The sequence below is a fragment of the Misgurnus anguillicaudatus genome, chromosome 21 (assembly GCF_027580225.2).
Source record: "Misgurnus anguillicaudatus chromosome 21, ASM2758022v2, whole genome shotgun sequence".
Taxonomy (NCBI): domain Eukaryota; kingdom Metazoa; phylum Chordata; class Actinopteri; order Cypriniformes; family Cobitidae; genus Misgurnus; species Misgurnus anguillicaudatus.
Window position 1 is genome coordinate 7741926 of NC_073357.2, and position 15256 is coordinate 7757181.

General features: G+C 39.5%; 1 protein-coding gene across 1 annotated transcript in view; it reads left to right on the forward strand.

The window, feature by feature from the left end:
* Positions 1-15256, forward strand: part of fes (FES proto-oncogene, tyrosine kinase) — a 34157-nt gene that overhangs the window by 4631 nt on the left and 14270 nt on the right. The window contains exons 5-13 of the mRNA XM_055185192.2: positions 1721-1817; positions 3773-3956; positions 7070-7207; positions 7652-7771; positions 9154-9276; positions 11221-11413; positions 13893-13976; positions 14080-14289; positions 14589-14711. Of these exons, the coding sequence (XP_055041167.2) occupies positions 1721-1817; positions 3773-3956; positions 7070-7207; positions 7652-7771; positions 9154-9276; positions 11221-11413; positions 13893-13976; positions 14080-14289; positions 14589-14711 (1272 nt within the window). The remainder of the gene's footprint in view (positions 1-1720; positions 1818-3772; positions 3957-7069; positions 7208-7651; positions 7772-9153; positions 9277-11220; positions 11414-13892; positions 13977-14079; positions 14290-14588; positions 14712-15256) is intronic.

The following is a 15256-nucleotide window of genomic DNA, read 5'->3' on the forward strand; positions in this document are numbered from 1 at the left end:
AACACCAGTGATGCAATTTAACACCAGTGACGCAATGTAACACCAGTGACGCAAAGTGAAACCAATGACAAAACATACAATTATTATGTGTTTACAATATTAAAACAGTAATGAAATGCTAACAAGTCTTTATTAATATAATTTTTGTGAAACCGTATGTTGATTAAAAAGTTAGTGGTGTTATTGATTGTCACTGGTGTTATCGTCATGTCACTAGTGTTACCAGCAGCAACAGTAACACCAGTGACGATAACACCAGTGACAAATCTGCAGACAAAATGGCATATCTAAGGTCCCGTCCCAAATGGCACACTCTGGACTTGTGGTCCTCCTCAGAGTCCACACTTTGATGACATCACGTAGTCCAGACTTTAGGGACCCTTAATGCGAGTCCACGTGGGTGCAACGGAGTCGTATTTTGGGACAGACTCGAGCGTCACACCGGAAATAGGTAGAGAAGTTGCCCGTCAGTGTGAGCTCCTCCCTTCCGTCGTCTGATTGGTCAGATTGCTTTTTCGCAAGGACTTCTGGGTCGGTAAAGTGCGCGAAGCCTGCTGCAGTGCGGGCTTCGCTAAAGACCACATCAAGGGGGCAAAGGAGGCGCTGATGAGCACACTTCAAAGCGTAAAAATGACAGATGGGACACCCTACGGACTCGTGGACTAAGCGAGCACACGCAATTTAAGGCCACGAGACTGAAAGTCCACATGAAGTGCGCCATTTGGGACAGGGCCTAAGATTGCGGCCACAGTAGCTCAAACCACACTTCTTAAATTGTAAATAAAACACTTAATCATGCAATTTGAAAAATTATATTAATAAAAATTTCCTTTCCCCTAACTATAAACTGTAGTAACACCAGTGACACATCTTAAGTCCTCGCATGAAATTATCAAATTATTTATCAAATTGTTAAAAGATGAGGAGAGAGTGCACACTCACCATGTGCTTTTCAAAACAGCCACGCCTACAATGAACCTTTGACCCATGAAAAAGTTGGCAAGGATGTTGATTTTTTTCAAAGTGGTGGTTTTTATAAATTGTAACACCAGTGTCATGAAATTTAGGGACATGGTGTTACTCCCTGTAAATTATTTATAATTTTTAGTTGATATTTTAGTTTTTTAAGTAGTCCACTAAATAACTGTACTACTTCCCTTTGTATTATGACATTTAAAGGGGGAGAATATTATATTTTTTAACTCAAAATATGTTACTAAACCACGACTCCTGGCCTGAGGGACAAGCCAATTTCATGGTACTGACCGTGTTCTACAATATATATAAAAAATGGTTTGCAATATAACTGTCTTACATATGTTTTTACATAATTAAACACTTCAATTAATACAAAAAAAAAAACATATATTTTGTGTCATTATCTGACACTTTTAAGTGTTTTTCCTAGTGGTTGAGGCCGGGACAAGAAAGCCCCCATTTTCATAGAATGACCCTCTTGCATGACATGCAAGTTTGGGCTGCACCATAAATCGCATGCGATAGTCATGCGCATCTCATCAGTAAAGACGGTTCCTTATTTAGTAGTAAATTGCCATCACATGCATTCAGATGAAGCGGCATTTACTACACAAAGTCGTAGTTCACTGACAAGCTGGGCCATATCGAATACATGCCGATTACATGTGATTTATCGTGCAGCCGTAATGCAAGTTCAGACTTGATTTTGATTTGTTTTATGTGCCCTGTTGTGGAAGGTTAGGTCACCCAAACTGAGTTGGACCGACTGAAGTCCAGTTACAGACAGCTTGTACGAGATGCTGCCCAGGCCAAAAGAAAGTACCAGGAAGCAAGCAAAGGTAATATACTACACCCATTATAGTCCGTTTAGGGAAGTCATATTTGCATTTTTCGAGGTCGTTTCAGCTACTGCTCATGGGCACAGGTTGCCAAGCATCTCACATGACTCTATAAAGAGCCTCTTCCTCTAGAGAATCATCAGTCTTTATCGATTGATGATTGGTTCTTTTACCTGGAAGGTGAGACTTTCAACACCAGAGTGGCTATATTGAGTATTGCATTGCCCCTTATTCATCTTGTTATATCTTTGCTGGCCCTCCCTTATTTATAGTTCTCATTTGGCTAAAGTCATTTCATATTATTGCCAACAATGACAATGAGTTCAGGCAGTTACATTGATTGAAGTTCATCATTAATCGTTTGGTATTATACCAAATTATGACTCCCTGCCAGGTTATGATGACTCCTGTTGAGCCTTATCCTAATCTTGGGAATCATAGTCAGTTTTGGCACTACACCGGGATGCAAATAAGTGGTTACGCAATGATCTTTATCAGATTTTACTTATAGTTACTTTGATACCCATATTGCAAAAATGCTAAATATATGCTAAATACATTTTGTAGAAAGTAAAGCTTAATTAAATATATTTTTGAATCTAAAAATAAATTTATTTAAAAATATCTTTATCAGAATATACAAAAAAATGGCCCATAAATATATTGACGAAAACACATTTTGTAAACATATTTCAAAATATATTTCAGCACATTGTATATTTTAAAAAATTTAAAGTTATATTTGAATATATTTTTAATGTTTTTATTGAATACTGACGCTCTCTTATTTAGAGATGCACGATATATCGGCCGACATATCGTTATCGGCCGATAACTGCTTATTTGTAATATTATCGGTTAACGGTCTGATAGCGAAATTAGGCCGATAAATGAAAGCCGATAAATGATGGATTATTTTGGTTTGTTGAACCACTTCACTTGCTCATTGCTGGCCATGTGGAGTTTTGATTGGTGCTTTCTGTGACATAGCACGAAGATGACACGTGTTGCGGGCTTAAGAAGAGTATGCTTGTCTAGCGCAAAGACAAGATGTCCGCGGTCTGGGAGTTTTTCATTGTGAAAATGATATGAATATTTATCGGCCTCTATATATCGGTTATCGGTCCCCAAATATAAAGAGTTATCGGTTATCGGTATCGGCCAAAATTTCCATATCGGTGCATCCCTAATCTTATTTATTTCCCGAAGTTGCTTCAAAGCAGCCACCGACTAGTTTTGCACATCACTAACTTATAAACACACATAGAGTACAGCAGGTGAAATTGGTTAACGTTGAAACACTGATGTTGAGATATAACAGTATGTGTAAACAAGAACTTTGTTTACTTGGTCACTAAGAAAAACCTGTTTTCAGTCTCTTAGATGTTTTAGATCTGCTTCTAGATTTAGAAGTGACACCCGGAAATGAAGCTGTCCAGATTAAAAAAGAAACAGGCAGTGTTTCAGTGTTAAACAGGCAGACAACCTAAAAAATGAAATATTTAGAAATTACTGCAAATAACCTTGTATGCATGTAAATAAGATAACAACAAGGATCCAACTGTGTGTGAACTTCTTTCTTACAGTCGTTCACACACAGTCTTTCGCACAGTTTCAGAATCTTCAACCACTGATTCAAAAGATCTGTTTTTTTGTGGTATTGTTTTGTATAATGTGATAAAGCGATACAGAACAGTGTCCCAGTGTTGTGCTGTTGTTATATCAACACTTTTGAAATGTTTCTTGTTCAGGGTTTTATAAAACTGATCTAATTGTTTGAAGTGTGCGTGAAGCTCCTGTAACATGACTAAAAATACACACTTGTGATCGCACTTTCTATATTAATGTGGCAGGTTTGCTAAATTTCTTGACAACCCCAGACAGCATTCGCAATGTTTCCTTGTCTTTTACATTTTACCTTTGTGTGTGTGTTTGTGTATGACCTTTTTGCACAGACAAAGAACGTGACAAAGCAAAGGAACGCTACATCAAAGCTACTCTGAAGTTACACGAACACCACAATGAATATGTGCTGTCGGTGAAGGCCGCTCAGGTGCATCATCAGCTCCACTACGGTAAAAGCCAGCCAGCCTTACTGGGAGCACTGCAGACGCTGCAAGAAGAAATGGTGCTCATTTTGTGAGTAACACACTTCATAAAACCTTTCTAAATAGGCTTACACAGCAAGCAATACTAAAGAAGAAGCATTTTTTTTTTCCCAACAAACTTTTCAATCAGATGTTGCTATAAGAACGATTCTTTGGTCACCTTTTTATTGTCTGCACACTTAAAGTCCCCATGAAATCAAAACTGACAAATCTTATTTTTTAATGGAATATTGCAGTGTTTATTATAAACGATTCATCCTTGTAAGTCATTGTTTTTTTTAAATTCATGTGCCTCATAAATCTAAAAATGGCCTATCATTCTCTGATGACTTCAGCTAGAGGGCTGGGGCAGAGACTCACCACAAACTAGAAACACACAACAAGGAACTGACCTCAAAGTGCACCTATTTAATTCCAAAAAAAACAACGTTATTTTGTGTATTTGGTATAATACAATGTGTTTGCGTTGTTTGTGGTTAAAAAACACATTATTTTCCACATACTGTACATTTTTGTAGCTCCAGATATCCTGCATTCCTCAAATGCTTTGATTTTCTACAAAACTAATTGATCTGAAAAGCGCTGTGTGCCTGATTGGCCAGCTAATCTGTACGGTGTGATTGGCCTTAATAAACTGACGTCAGCCGGAAATGTGATGCTCCTTAACATGTTTAAAAGATTCGTCACACTGCAATGCTAACAGGAGTTAACTTACAGGCTGTAAGTCAAAGCAGAATGAATTATGATAATGACCGTCATGTCAAAAGGCCCAGGAAGTAAACTGTTGCCTACAATCCGTTTGTTTGTTGTAGTCCGAGAAAAGAGATTTACGTTGGAAACGATAACTTGCATCATTGTTTACTTTGGGGTTTGTACCTTTTGCATATCGTTAACATGTACTAATACACACTTACACAGTAAAGGAAATGTAAAATCGTGAATCGGACCATAGTTGCTCTTTCACAAAGAGTTTACAACAGGACCACAAGACTTGACTGACAAAGACACAGGTATTTTACTAAATGAACGAGGACGAGACAGCAAACACAAGGGCAACAAAAAAGTTCATGGGGGTGGTCCAGGCAGGGTGGGACTAGGCGGGGAAGGAGTCTTGGGTCCTGGGGGTGTAGGCGAGGGCTGTGGGCTAGGACTATGGGAAGGCTTAGTATGGGTCTTGGAAGCAGGCTTGGTGAAGACACATGAGGGACCGTTTCAGGGGAAAAACTGTGGCAGGGGAGAGGCAGGAGTCACAAGGAACAAGGTTGGGTTTCAAGGTGCAAAGGGGGCAGGCATGAGAGTTGGTTGGGGCAAACCAGGACTGGCAGGGTAGGAAAGAGAGTCCAGGGAATACATAGAGACTGAAGCAGACACAGATGGTGAGACAGGGACCAAGACAGGGGGCGCTGCAGCTGGCAGCGGAGACGAGATAGGGACCAAGACTGGGGGAGCTGCAGCTGGCAGTGGAGACAAGGCAGGGACCAAGACTGGGCACTGCAGCTGGCAGTGGAGACGAGGCAGGGACCAAGACTGGGCACTGCAGCTGGCAGTGGAGACGAGGCAGGGACCAAGACTGGGCACTGCAGCTGGCAGTGGAGACGAGGCAGGGACCAAGACTGGGCACTGCAGCTGGCAGGGGTGCAGAAACAGCGAGCACTGCAGCTAGCTGTGGAGCAGAGGAAGGCCCCAGGAAGACTCAGGTTGGGAAGCCAATGATCCCTTTTTCCTCTTCTCTCTGCGAGGCTTAGGCACAGAGAACAGGTCAGGAGGCAGGGGAGATATGGTGGTCATGGCAGGCAAGGAGGATGCCATCTCCCATGCTTCCCTCAGAGGTCAGAGCTTTCGGGGACCAAGGTGGTGAGAGCAAGATTCTCCCATGTCACTACCGCCACGACCTCTGGGATGGGAGGAAGTGGGGCAGGATGGACAGCTCCAATTGGACCCCTGGGCTCGTGGTTCATCAGGAAGTTAACCAGGGGTCTCAGCATCCTCTGCTCTCTGGGCTTGAGGGGCCATCGAGGCAGCTGCTAAAAATTGTTTTCAGCTTCGTTTCGTGAAAGCCAAAGCCCCTCGCTGCCTCCATGAAATTGAAGGCAAAGCTCTTCACATCGTCCTCCCTCTGGATGAGACCGATAAGACATGGTCATGGTGGGCTCACCGGGCCGACAAGGATGTTGTCAATTGTGGCCTGCTAGGTTTTTTTTTGAGCCTTGTTCTTACTGTCAGGATCCTCCAGTGGAGAGAGACAGAACCCAAATACAGGCTTAATAGAACACAGCAGACTTTTATTTAAATCGAAACAAAACAAAACGAGGGGGTAAAACAGACATTAAACTAGAAACACACGGCAAGGAACTGACTCAGAATAAAACAAAACAATAACCTTAAAAAAGAGTTCACAACAGAATGACTAGACTCGACTAACAAAGATGAACTAGACACAGTTATTTTACATAACGAACGAGCACAAGACAGCAAACATAAGGGCATTAAATAAGGGAGAAAATCACGAGGGGAACAGGTGACATGAATGAAGCAATAAGATGATAAACAAGGGGGTGGTGTCAGAAGACGACACAAGGAAGCACACAGCCAAAACAAAGGCCATGTGCTACCACACAAAACATGGGCCTGCCATGATCCTGCCTCAAGACTAAGAGTAATCGCTGTCTTTTGTCGTCTTTAGAAAACCAAAACATTAGTTATTTTCTACGAGGTATCTGTTCCAGAGTTCAGTTTAGCCAGTTTAGTTTTACCTTTCTGTTGCACAAATTATTCTTTGTTGTGAAAAAGGTTCTTCAGATTATAAAAAGGTATAAAAGAAATTATTCTTTTAAGAACTTTGGACTGAATGGTTCTTTGGGGAACCAACAGTTTTTTCTATGACAACGCTCTGAGGAACAGTTTTAGTAACTTTATTTTAGAAATGTGTAGAACTGCTATAAAAAGGTGCAATGAAAATGTTTAAAATATTTTGTACTAACATATAAGCAGTGTACTCACATTCTTTTATTAACTCACTAGAGGAAGTGACTTTTGAGTTGTTCTGCTTTTCTGATAGCAATTCAGCCTGCGCTAGTTTCCCACACGTACAGTAAATAACACATACAGTAAGTTAAAGAGGTGTGGCATGTTTTCTTTTTCTAGGAAAGAGATCCTGCAGGAGTATTTTGATCTGTCTAGTCTTGTGCACGATGAGGTGGTGAGCGTTCACACTGAAATGGCCGATGCCCTGAAGGCCATCCAACCTAACAAAGAATATGACAACTTCATTCAGCAGAACAGGTACATGAGTCTGCTTTTGTCTCTACAGTTTCCCTTTGACACAACAGGATCCCTGATCAAAGAGAGAAGTTATAAATGCTTTTTGTGCCTCTGTGTGGTATTTGGGACACTTATTGTCTTCAGGACAAAACAAAATGATACTGGACTCGGGTCTTTGTCTGTAATCCTTTACAAGATATGCTTGTGGATTATCATCAAGAGGATCAATGCTTTTACAGTAGTACTGTATGCAATAGTATCAAAATTTCCAAGAGCTGTACAAATGCACAAATTAATTTTCTTTAATGATGTAATCAAAGACATGTGGGTGGGGCAACATAATTTCCAATAACAACACAGCTCATTCAGTTAAATCTCGATACATAAAATCACTAATTTTTTTGGTTTCACCTTGAAATGCAAGTACAATTTCTGAATGCAGTTTTGTGTCTTGTTTGTGTTCAGGTCGAGAGGAGAGGTTCCTGCTTGCATGGAGTTTGACAGCAGTTTGCTGGAGGATGCTGAAGGTCTGAAAGCAGAAGATCTGCAGCTTAATGAGGTCACATTAGAGGGAATCCAGCATCGGTCAGTCTCTTCTGCTTTCTGCTAAATAAAAGACAGAAGCGAAATCAAAACCATGAAGTCCTCATGAAATCAAAATCAAGTTTTTTTATTGGTTTTTAGTATGACTATGTTAGCCTACTCTACTTACTAGTGTGCTCCAAAACATTTGCATTCAGAAGATACAAGTATTCAAAGTCTCTCACGATTTTTATGACATCATTTTGCACGGAAGCTCTACACGCGCGAATGCATTCAAAGTGTTCAAGCAGCAAACTAGGCACGGTAGACGCGATTTTGACGCCCAAAACGCGTTTGGTGTAAACTCAGCATAATGCTGCATTCACACCAGCCACGGTAGAGACGTCAAGCGCGAGTGATTTCAATGTTAAGTCAATGTAAAGACGCGTTTACGGGCATCTGGAGGTCTCACGGCGCGAATGAGGCGGTTTGCGCAAATTGAGCGTTGAAAATTTTGAACTTTGGCAGAAAAACGCACCGCGTTAACCAATCAGGAGCTTGCTCTAGTAGTGACTGACCCCTAACTTCCTGTTTCAGATGAAATTATGGCTGCACCCCAAATGGCGCACTTCATGCAGTCTTGTGAACTTACAAGGGTGATGCGTGCGCGTGTCCGTAAAGTCCACAATACCATTGGGGGTCCCATTGGTCATTTTAGGTTTGAAAAGGGTGCTCGTGGACCCCCTTTACCGTCGATTTGAGCCACTTTTGCGAGCTTCGCAGCAGACTTTATCACATCATTCAAAGTGCTGTGACGTCACCAGGACTTGTAGGAAGAGCGTAGTGTTTTGGGTGCCATTTGGGACAGGGCCTGTGTTAACGCGTCGAACGAAGCTGGACATTTCAAGGCACTTAAGTGAGTTCCAAATTATATAAAAATACAATTGTAGTAAGCAAAGTACACCCGTCAGAACCTCATTATGTAAACAAAGGGCGATTGTTCATTGACTTCAATGCAAAAGCTTCTCTAGTTTAAAAGGGGAAGTGAATTTGGGGGTGTAAAGGCAATGCATTATTCTGATGACATATGTGTTGTTTGGTGGTTGTTGTTTTTTTTTCTGATTGAGACTTGGGCGGTATAACAGGAAATTAAGGTGAAAAAATAAATGTGAGACGAAGGGGTAAACTGTAATAACTAAATACCACTTTATGGTGTACATGCATGTACTATAGTGGACATTGAAGCGTGATGACTTTTATTACATAGAAGATAAAAGTTTATAGTCTAAGAACCTTTAGAGCAACAGAAAGCGTATGTGTATGTAAACGGTTCCTTATGAAACTATACAGCTGACAAAGGGCGATTTAGGAAGCTGTATTTTTAAGGAGATGAATATCTTCTCATTGTGTGTGTGTGTGTGTGTGTGTGTGTGTGTTTCTCACAGTCTCACTGCTGTGGAGGAAGAACTCATGAATGTGGCAAGAACTTTGGGTTCTCAGCAGGCTACTGTTAACCAGCTGGAGATGGAGCTGGAGGATGAGGACCGATCGACAAACATAGGCCAGAGGTGCTCAACTACACTCTTCTACTCTAGATTTGCCATTTTATAGCACAGTAGATTTTATAAAAAACGTGTTATCCTTTCTTTGAAATCCAGACTAAAGTCTCACAATCTAATCCTGAGATTTGGAGCATCAAGATTTGATTTCACAATGATTTCAATCTTTGACATGATCTTACTCAGACTCGGTATAAAATGAGACATTTTACAAGACTTTTTAAAGATGTAAAACAAATATTTCCTGTCCCCAGAGTAAATATGTGAAGTTCTAGCACAGATAATTTATTATAACATGTTAAAATGGCCACTTTGTAGGTGTGAGCAAAAATGTGCTGTTTTTGGGTGTGTCCTTTTAAATGCAAATGAGCTGATCTCTGCGCTAAATGGCAGTGTTGTTGGATAGTGCGGATTAAGGGGCGAATTATTATAATAAGATCCTTTTCTGGAAAATAAGATCAAAAGAGGGGACAAATTTCAATGACCTTGGAGAAAGTCAGATTTTTATGATATGTCCCCTTTAAAGGGATAGTTCACCCAAAAATGAAAATGTCATTATTGACTCACCCTCATGTCGTTCCAAACTCATAAGGCCTCAGTTCATCTTCGAACACAGTTTAAGATGTTTTAGATTTAGTCTGAGAGCTTGTAACTATAATTGTAATTTTCATTGAAAATCTATGTACGGAATACTGTCCATGTCCAGAAAGGTAATAAAAACATCATCAAAGTAGTCCATCAGAATGTGTTGAAGCATCGAAAATACATTTTGGTCCAAAAATTATGACTTTATTCAGCATTGTCTTCTCTTGCGGTTCTGTTGTGAAGGGCATGTGCGAGACTAAAGTCACGTGACTGCAGTGACGCGGATGACGTGTTATCCTCAGACATGTTTGGTAAGTTTTTTTTCAAACTTACAGCGTGCGTCTCCCTCAGACTGTAAACCAAGCTCGGGCGCACAAAAAAAATAACACGTCAGCCGCGTCGTACGTCAGCCGTGTCACTGCAGTCACGTGCACGCAGTTCACAACAGATGCGGAAGAGAAGACAATGCTGAATAAAGTCATAATTTTTTTATTTTTGGACCAGAGTGTATTTTCGATGCTTTAACGCATTCTAACTGACCCACTGATGTCACATGGACTGCTTTGGTGGTGTTTTTGTTACCTTTCTGGACGTGGACAGTGTGCCATACATAGATTTTCAATAATGGGTCAATAAGCATTCGGACTAAATGTAAAGCATCTTGGGCTGTGTTCCGAGGATGGTCTTGCGAGTTTGGAACGACACGAGGGTAAGTCATTAATGACATTAATTTCATTTTTGGTGAACTATCCCTTTAAAGATATCAGTATTATTTTCCACAGAATGTTTTTTTACATTATATTGGATGAGTTTTATGGTGATCTTTTTGTATTTTTGTCAAAATCACATACAGGGGGATGAAACAGAGCTTTTGATGGGGGGCAGTTCAACCCTGCCTCCCCCTCATTTTGCACCTGGAGAGTTCAAAAAGAGTACTGAAGCTCTTTAAATTTAATTATCGCTCCATACAAACCTGTGACCCTTTAGTTGCCAACACCAACCCTTAACCATTGTGCCAAACCACCAAAGACAACTAATTTATAAGATAAATGTTGAAGGAAGAGAAATTAAAGAAATTTGATTTTATAAAAAGTTTATTCTGCAGATGACAAAACAATAATTTAGTTGTCCTTTGCAACTAACTGTACATCATTTCTTATATCTAACTGGTTATAGAGTAAATAATCATTTTGTGGAGGTGTCAAACCCTGGAGAGAGCCCTCATCTTGCTCTTGAGTATCCTGAAGGTCCAGATTAACTGGTTTAGTTGTGTTTATTTCAGGTTGAAGATAGTCTCTTGAGGCACATTTGACACCCCATTTCTACAATAAGGAAATGAATCAAATGTCTCTCTCTATGGTTATTCAGGGCATACCAGTTCAGTAAGCGTAATGCTCTGGAGGACAGCAGACAGCAGGTGGTTCTGTCTATGGTAGCTCGGGCTCGACTGGAGGCTCAACGGAGGCTTCTGTCTGATAAACTACAATCTCTGGGCAGTAACGAAGCACCTTCTCTGGACCTGGACGATGATCGGATATCGATTACCTCCAACAATACAGTGGTAAGCCCAATCACATCTTATTATACCCAAGTTTCTACTACTCTAGAGTTTCCACCCTCAGGCAGTCCGGCTACTTAATGAGGAAGTCTGCACACAACTAATTCATTATAGACACACACACACACACAATTGGTTGCACTATGTGTGCATCTTTGCACACGACATCCTCAAATGCTGCTAAGAATTCCTTAATTTAACCATATTTATACATATAACATTTATATATTGTCTAACAATTTTAGTCATACTTTCTATAACATTCTTTTATTTTTCTATTTATATTCTGTATCACATTTGCAATGTGGATTGAAAAGCACCTTGAACCTTGATTCCAATATTGAGATGTTTCACCCCTGTGATCCACAGAATATTAGACTAACATCTTTGCTGTTAGTCTTTGTCTCAGCTCTAATATTATTCACAAGAGTCATATTTCCTTTACAAAGAGACTGTTCAGCTCTATTGTAACAAGGGTCCGCATAACGAAACCAGCCCAAAACTAGCTCATTGTTGGCCTAAACACCAAAACTTATGCAACCACACCTATACTTAAATGACATTTTACCGTCACTGTTATACATCACACACTGATTTGTCTTTAAAATCACTGTAAATACAAGTATGTTTACATAAATAAAATCATCATGCCATAAAATTGAGAGATAATGAACATAATCCTTCCACCTTTAACCTGCGGACAAAAAAATCAACATGGCAACCAGTGTTGGGGAAAGTTACTTTTAAAAGTAATGCATTACAATATTAAGTTACTACCCCAAAAAAGTAACTTATTGCATTACTTTTCATGGAAAGTAATGCTTACATTACTTTTGTGTTGCTTTTGCGTTACTTTTTCTTACTTGGCTGAGGCTTGATCTCTTTCAGACCTTGAAGGTGTTTTTTTATGACTGAGAAGATCTGCATTCAGAAATGGCATATTTCCATTGCAAAAATGTCAAGCTCTGTCCTGCCATCTCCGTTTCTGACTCAAACTGTTCCCGTTCAGGCACTCACGCATAGAGTGCGTAATTCTACATTAATACATTCAATTTAATTCAGTAAATTTTTTTATCTAATAAATTAAACTGAAAAGTAACTCGCATTACTTTTTTAAAAAAGTAACTCAAATATTAATGTGTACATTTATAAAATAATGCGTTACTTTACTCTTATATTACTAATATTATTTCGTAATGCACGTTACTTGTAATGCGTTACCCCCAACACTGGTGGCAACTGTTTAAAACTAGCCCAGAATACCCCAGACTTGGCAACATTTGGAGTGTAAAGCCTGCAGTATTGTCTGTTTTTTACGCGTATGCGAACGTATGCGCATGGTTGGCTTTGCAATAAATAATTTTTGCTGTACACTTGTACACAGAAGTTTGACGCATGTGCATTGCGACAAAATGCAACGCCCCTCCTGTGCTACATACTAGATACTCCTGTAGGTGCATTCGCAACCTACGCATAAAATGTACGTAGAGCTTCAAAAATTTGGCGGTGCGCGTACATATTCTGATGACGTAAATTTTGCGTACCCTACTTCGAACTTAAAGCGGTCATGGAAAAAATAAGAATTAAGTACTGTTTAAGTACTATAATTAGGTCCCCACACTGCAAAAAATGATTTTCAAGAAAAAAAATTCTTAGTATTTTTGTCTTGTTTTCAGTAAAAAAATATCTAAAAATTCTTAAATTAAGATACTTTTTCTTGATGAGCAAAACGACCCAAGAAAATAAGTCTAGTTTTTAGACCAAAAATATCAAATTTAAGTGATTTTGTGCATAAAACAAGCCAAAATATTTGCCAATGGGGTAAGCTAATTTTTCTTGAATTTTTCTTGAATTTTGTGTTTAAGAAAAATGTTCAACTTTTTTTTGCTCACCCCATTGGCAGATTTATTTGCTTAAAAAACAAAACCCAGTAACTTTGTTTTGGTTAATTGTTCTCTGCAAGCATGTCAGAAAAATAAGGTCATTCAGATTTCTTTGTTTTTTGTGATGTAGGTAGCCAGCCAATTACAATAATACAACCCCTTAACCTGCAATATACAACCACGGTACTGCCATTTAGTGCAGAGAGAAAGAGAGAAAATAATTGACAGCACAATTGAGTTTGAATTTCAACAAACCACCATTATGGTGATCAGTGTTTGCATTTCATAAGCTCATTTGCATTTTAAAGGACACACACAAAACGGCACATTTTTGCTCACACCTACAAAGTGGCATTTTTGTTATGATAAATTATCTGTGGGGTATTTTGAGCTAAAACTTCACATATGCACCCTGAGACACCAAAGATTTATTTCACATCTTATAAAAATCTCATAATATGACCCCTTTAACACACAAGAAAAGGAAAATACTCAAGATTGTACTTTTATGATTATTTATTTACAACAAGCTGACTGTAAATAACCCTGTATGTGTATTAGAGACTATTTTGTAATTTCCTCCTTGCGTTTGTTTCCAGCTGGAACGTGACAAAGATCACAAACTAATCAACATGGACCTGATCGTCGGTCACCTCAGCAGCTTGTTCAAGCCCAAGTACACGGTCAGTGACGTTCGGTTTGCTGAACGTTTCGTTCTCGTCCGCCGCCATCATGCCTCATCCGTGCGTCTTTCTGTAGAGTAGCGTTTTTTATACCTCTCAACAGGTTCCTCCGGCCGTGACGCCCGTGCCAGAGGTGGAGAAGCCCTTGACCCAGCAGGGCTGGTATCACGGTGCCATCCCTCGCCTGGAGGTGCAGGAACTGCTGAAGAATGATGGGGACTTTCTGGTTCGAGAGAGTCAAGGCAAACAGGAATATGTGCTGTCTGTGCACTGGGGCGGTCAATGTCGCCATTTCCTCATTCAGAGTACAGACGTGAGTGTTTGTGTGTAACATTGCAGGCGTCAGAATGACCACAGAAACGTTTGTGTGTATGTTGTTGTAATAGCTGTATTTAGATGTATTTATTAGTGATTGCAACTAGCAAGAATTACCATTGGCCTGTGTGTACACACTTGCACAACATTACCTAAAACTATAATAAGTGTTTTTTGGCTGGCATGCAAGCACTGTTTTCTGTATTGTGGAAGTTGTGGCCTACAGTAATGGTAAGGGACTTACGCTAACCATCATTATGTCACTTTCATTTTATTTTCACTTGCGTGTGCATTCAGGGTATGTATCGTCTTGATGGTGAAGGTTTCGCCACTGTACCTTTGTTGATGAATCATCTCCTCAACTGCCGAAATCCTGTCACAAAGAGGTCAGACATTGTGCTGAAGAAACCCATTCTCAAGGTACTTACAACCCCCTATTACTGATTCCCTAATCAACCTTAGGCTTACTACTGAGTATCGGTAGGCTGATTAACAAAGAAACCAATGAATTTGTCGACATTAGTTGACATTTAAAGGTGCTCTGTGCAGATTTTAGCAGCATCTAGCGGTGAGATTGCGAATTGCACTCAGTTCATAGCTTAACCCTCTCTTCCGAAATGCATAGAGAAGCTACGAAGCCGACACAGGACAAACACGTCATTTCTGAGACAATGTATTGACAAAACGCACTCTGTACACTGCAACAAAAATGATTTTCAATAAAAAAATTCTTAGTATTTTTGTCTTGTTTTCAGTAAAAATATCTAAAAATTCTTAAATGAAAATGCTTTTCTTAATGATCAAATTTTTAGACCAAAAATATCACTTTTAAGTGATTTTGTGCATAAAACAAGCAAATAAATCTGCAAATGTGGTAAGCAAATTTTTCTTGAATTTAGTGTTTAAGAAAAAATGTTCAAGATTTTTTTTTGCTTACCCCATTGGCAGATTTTTTGCTTGTTTTA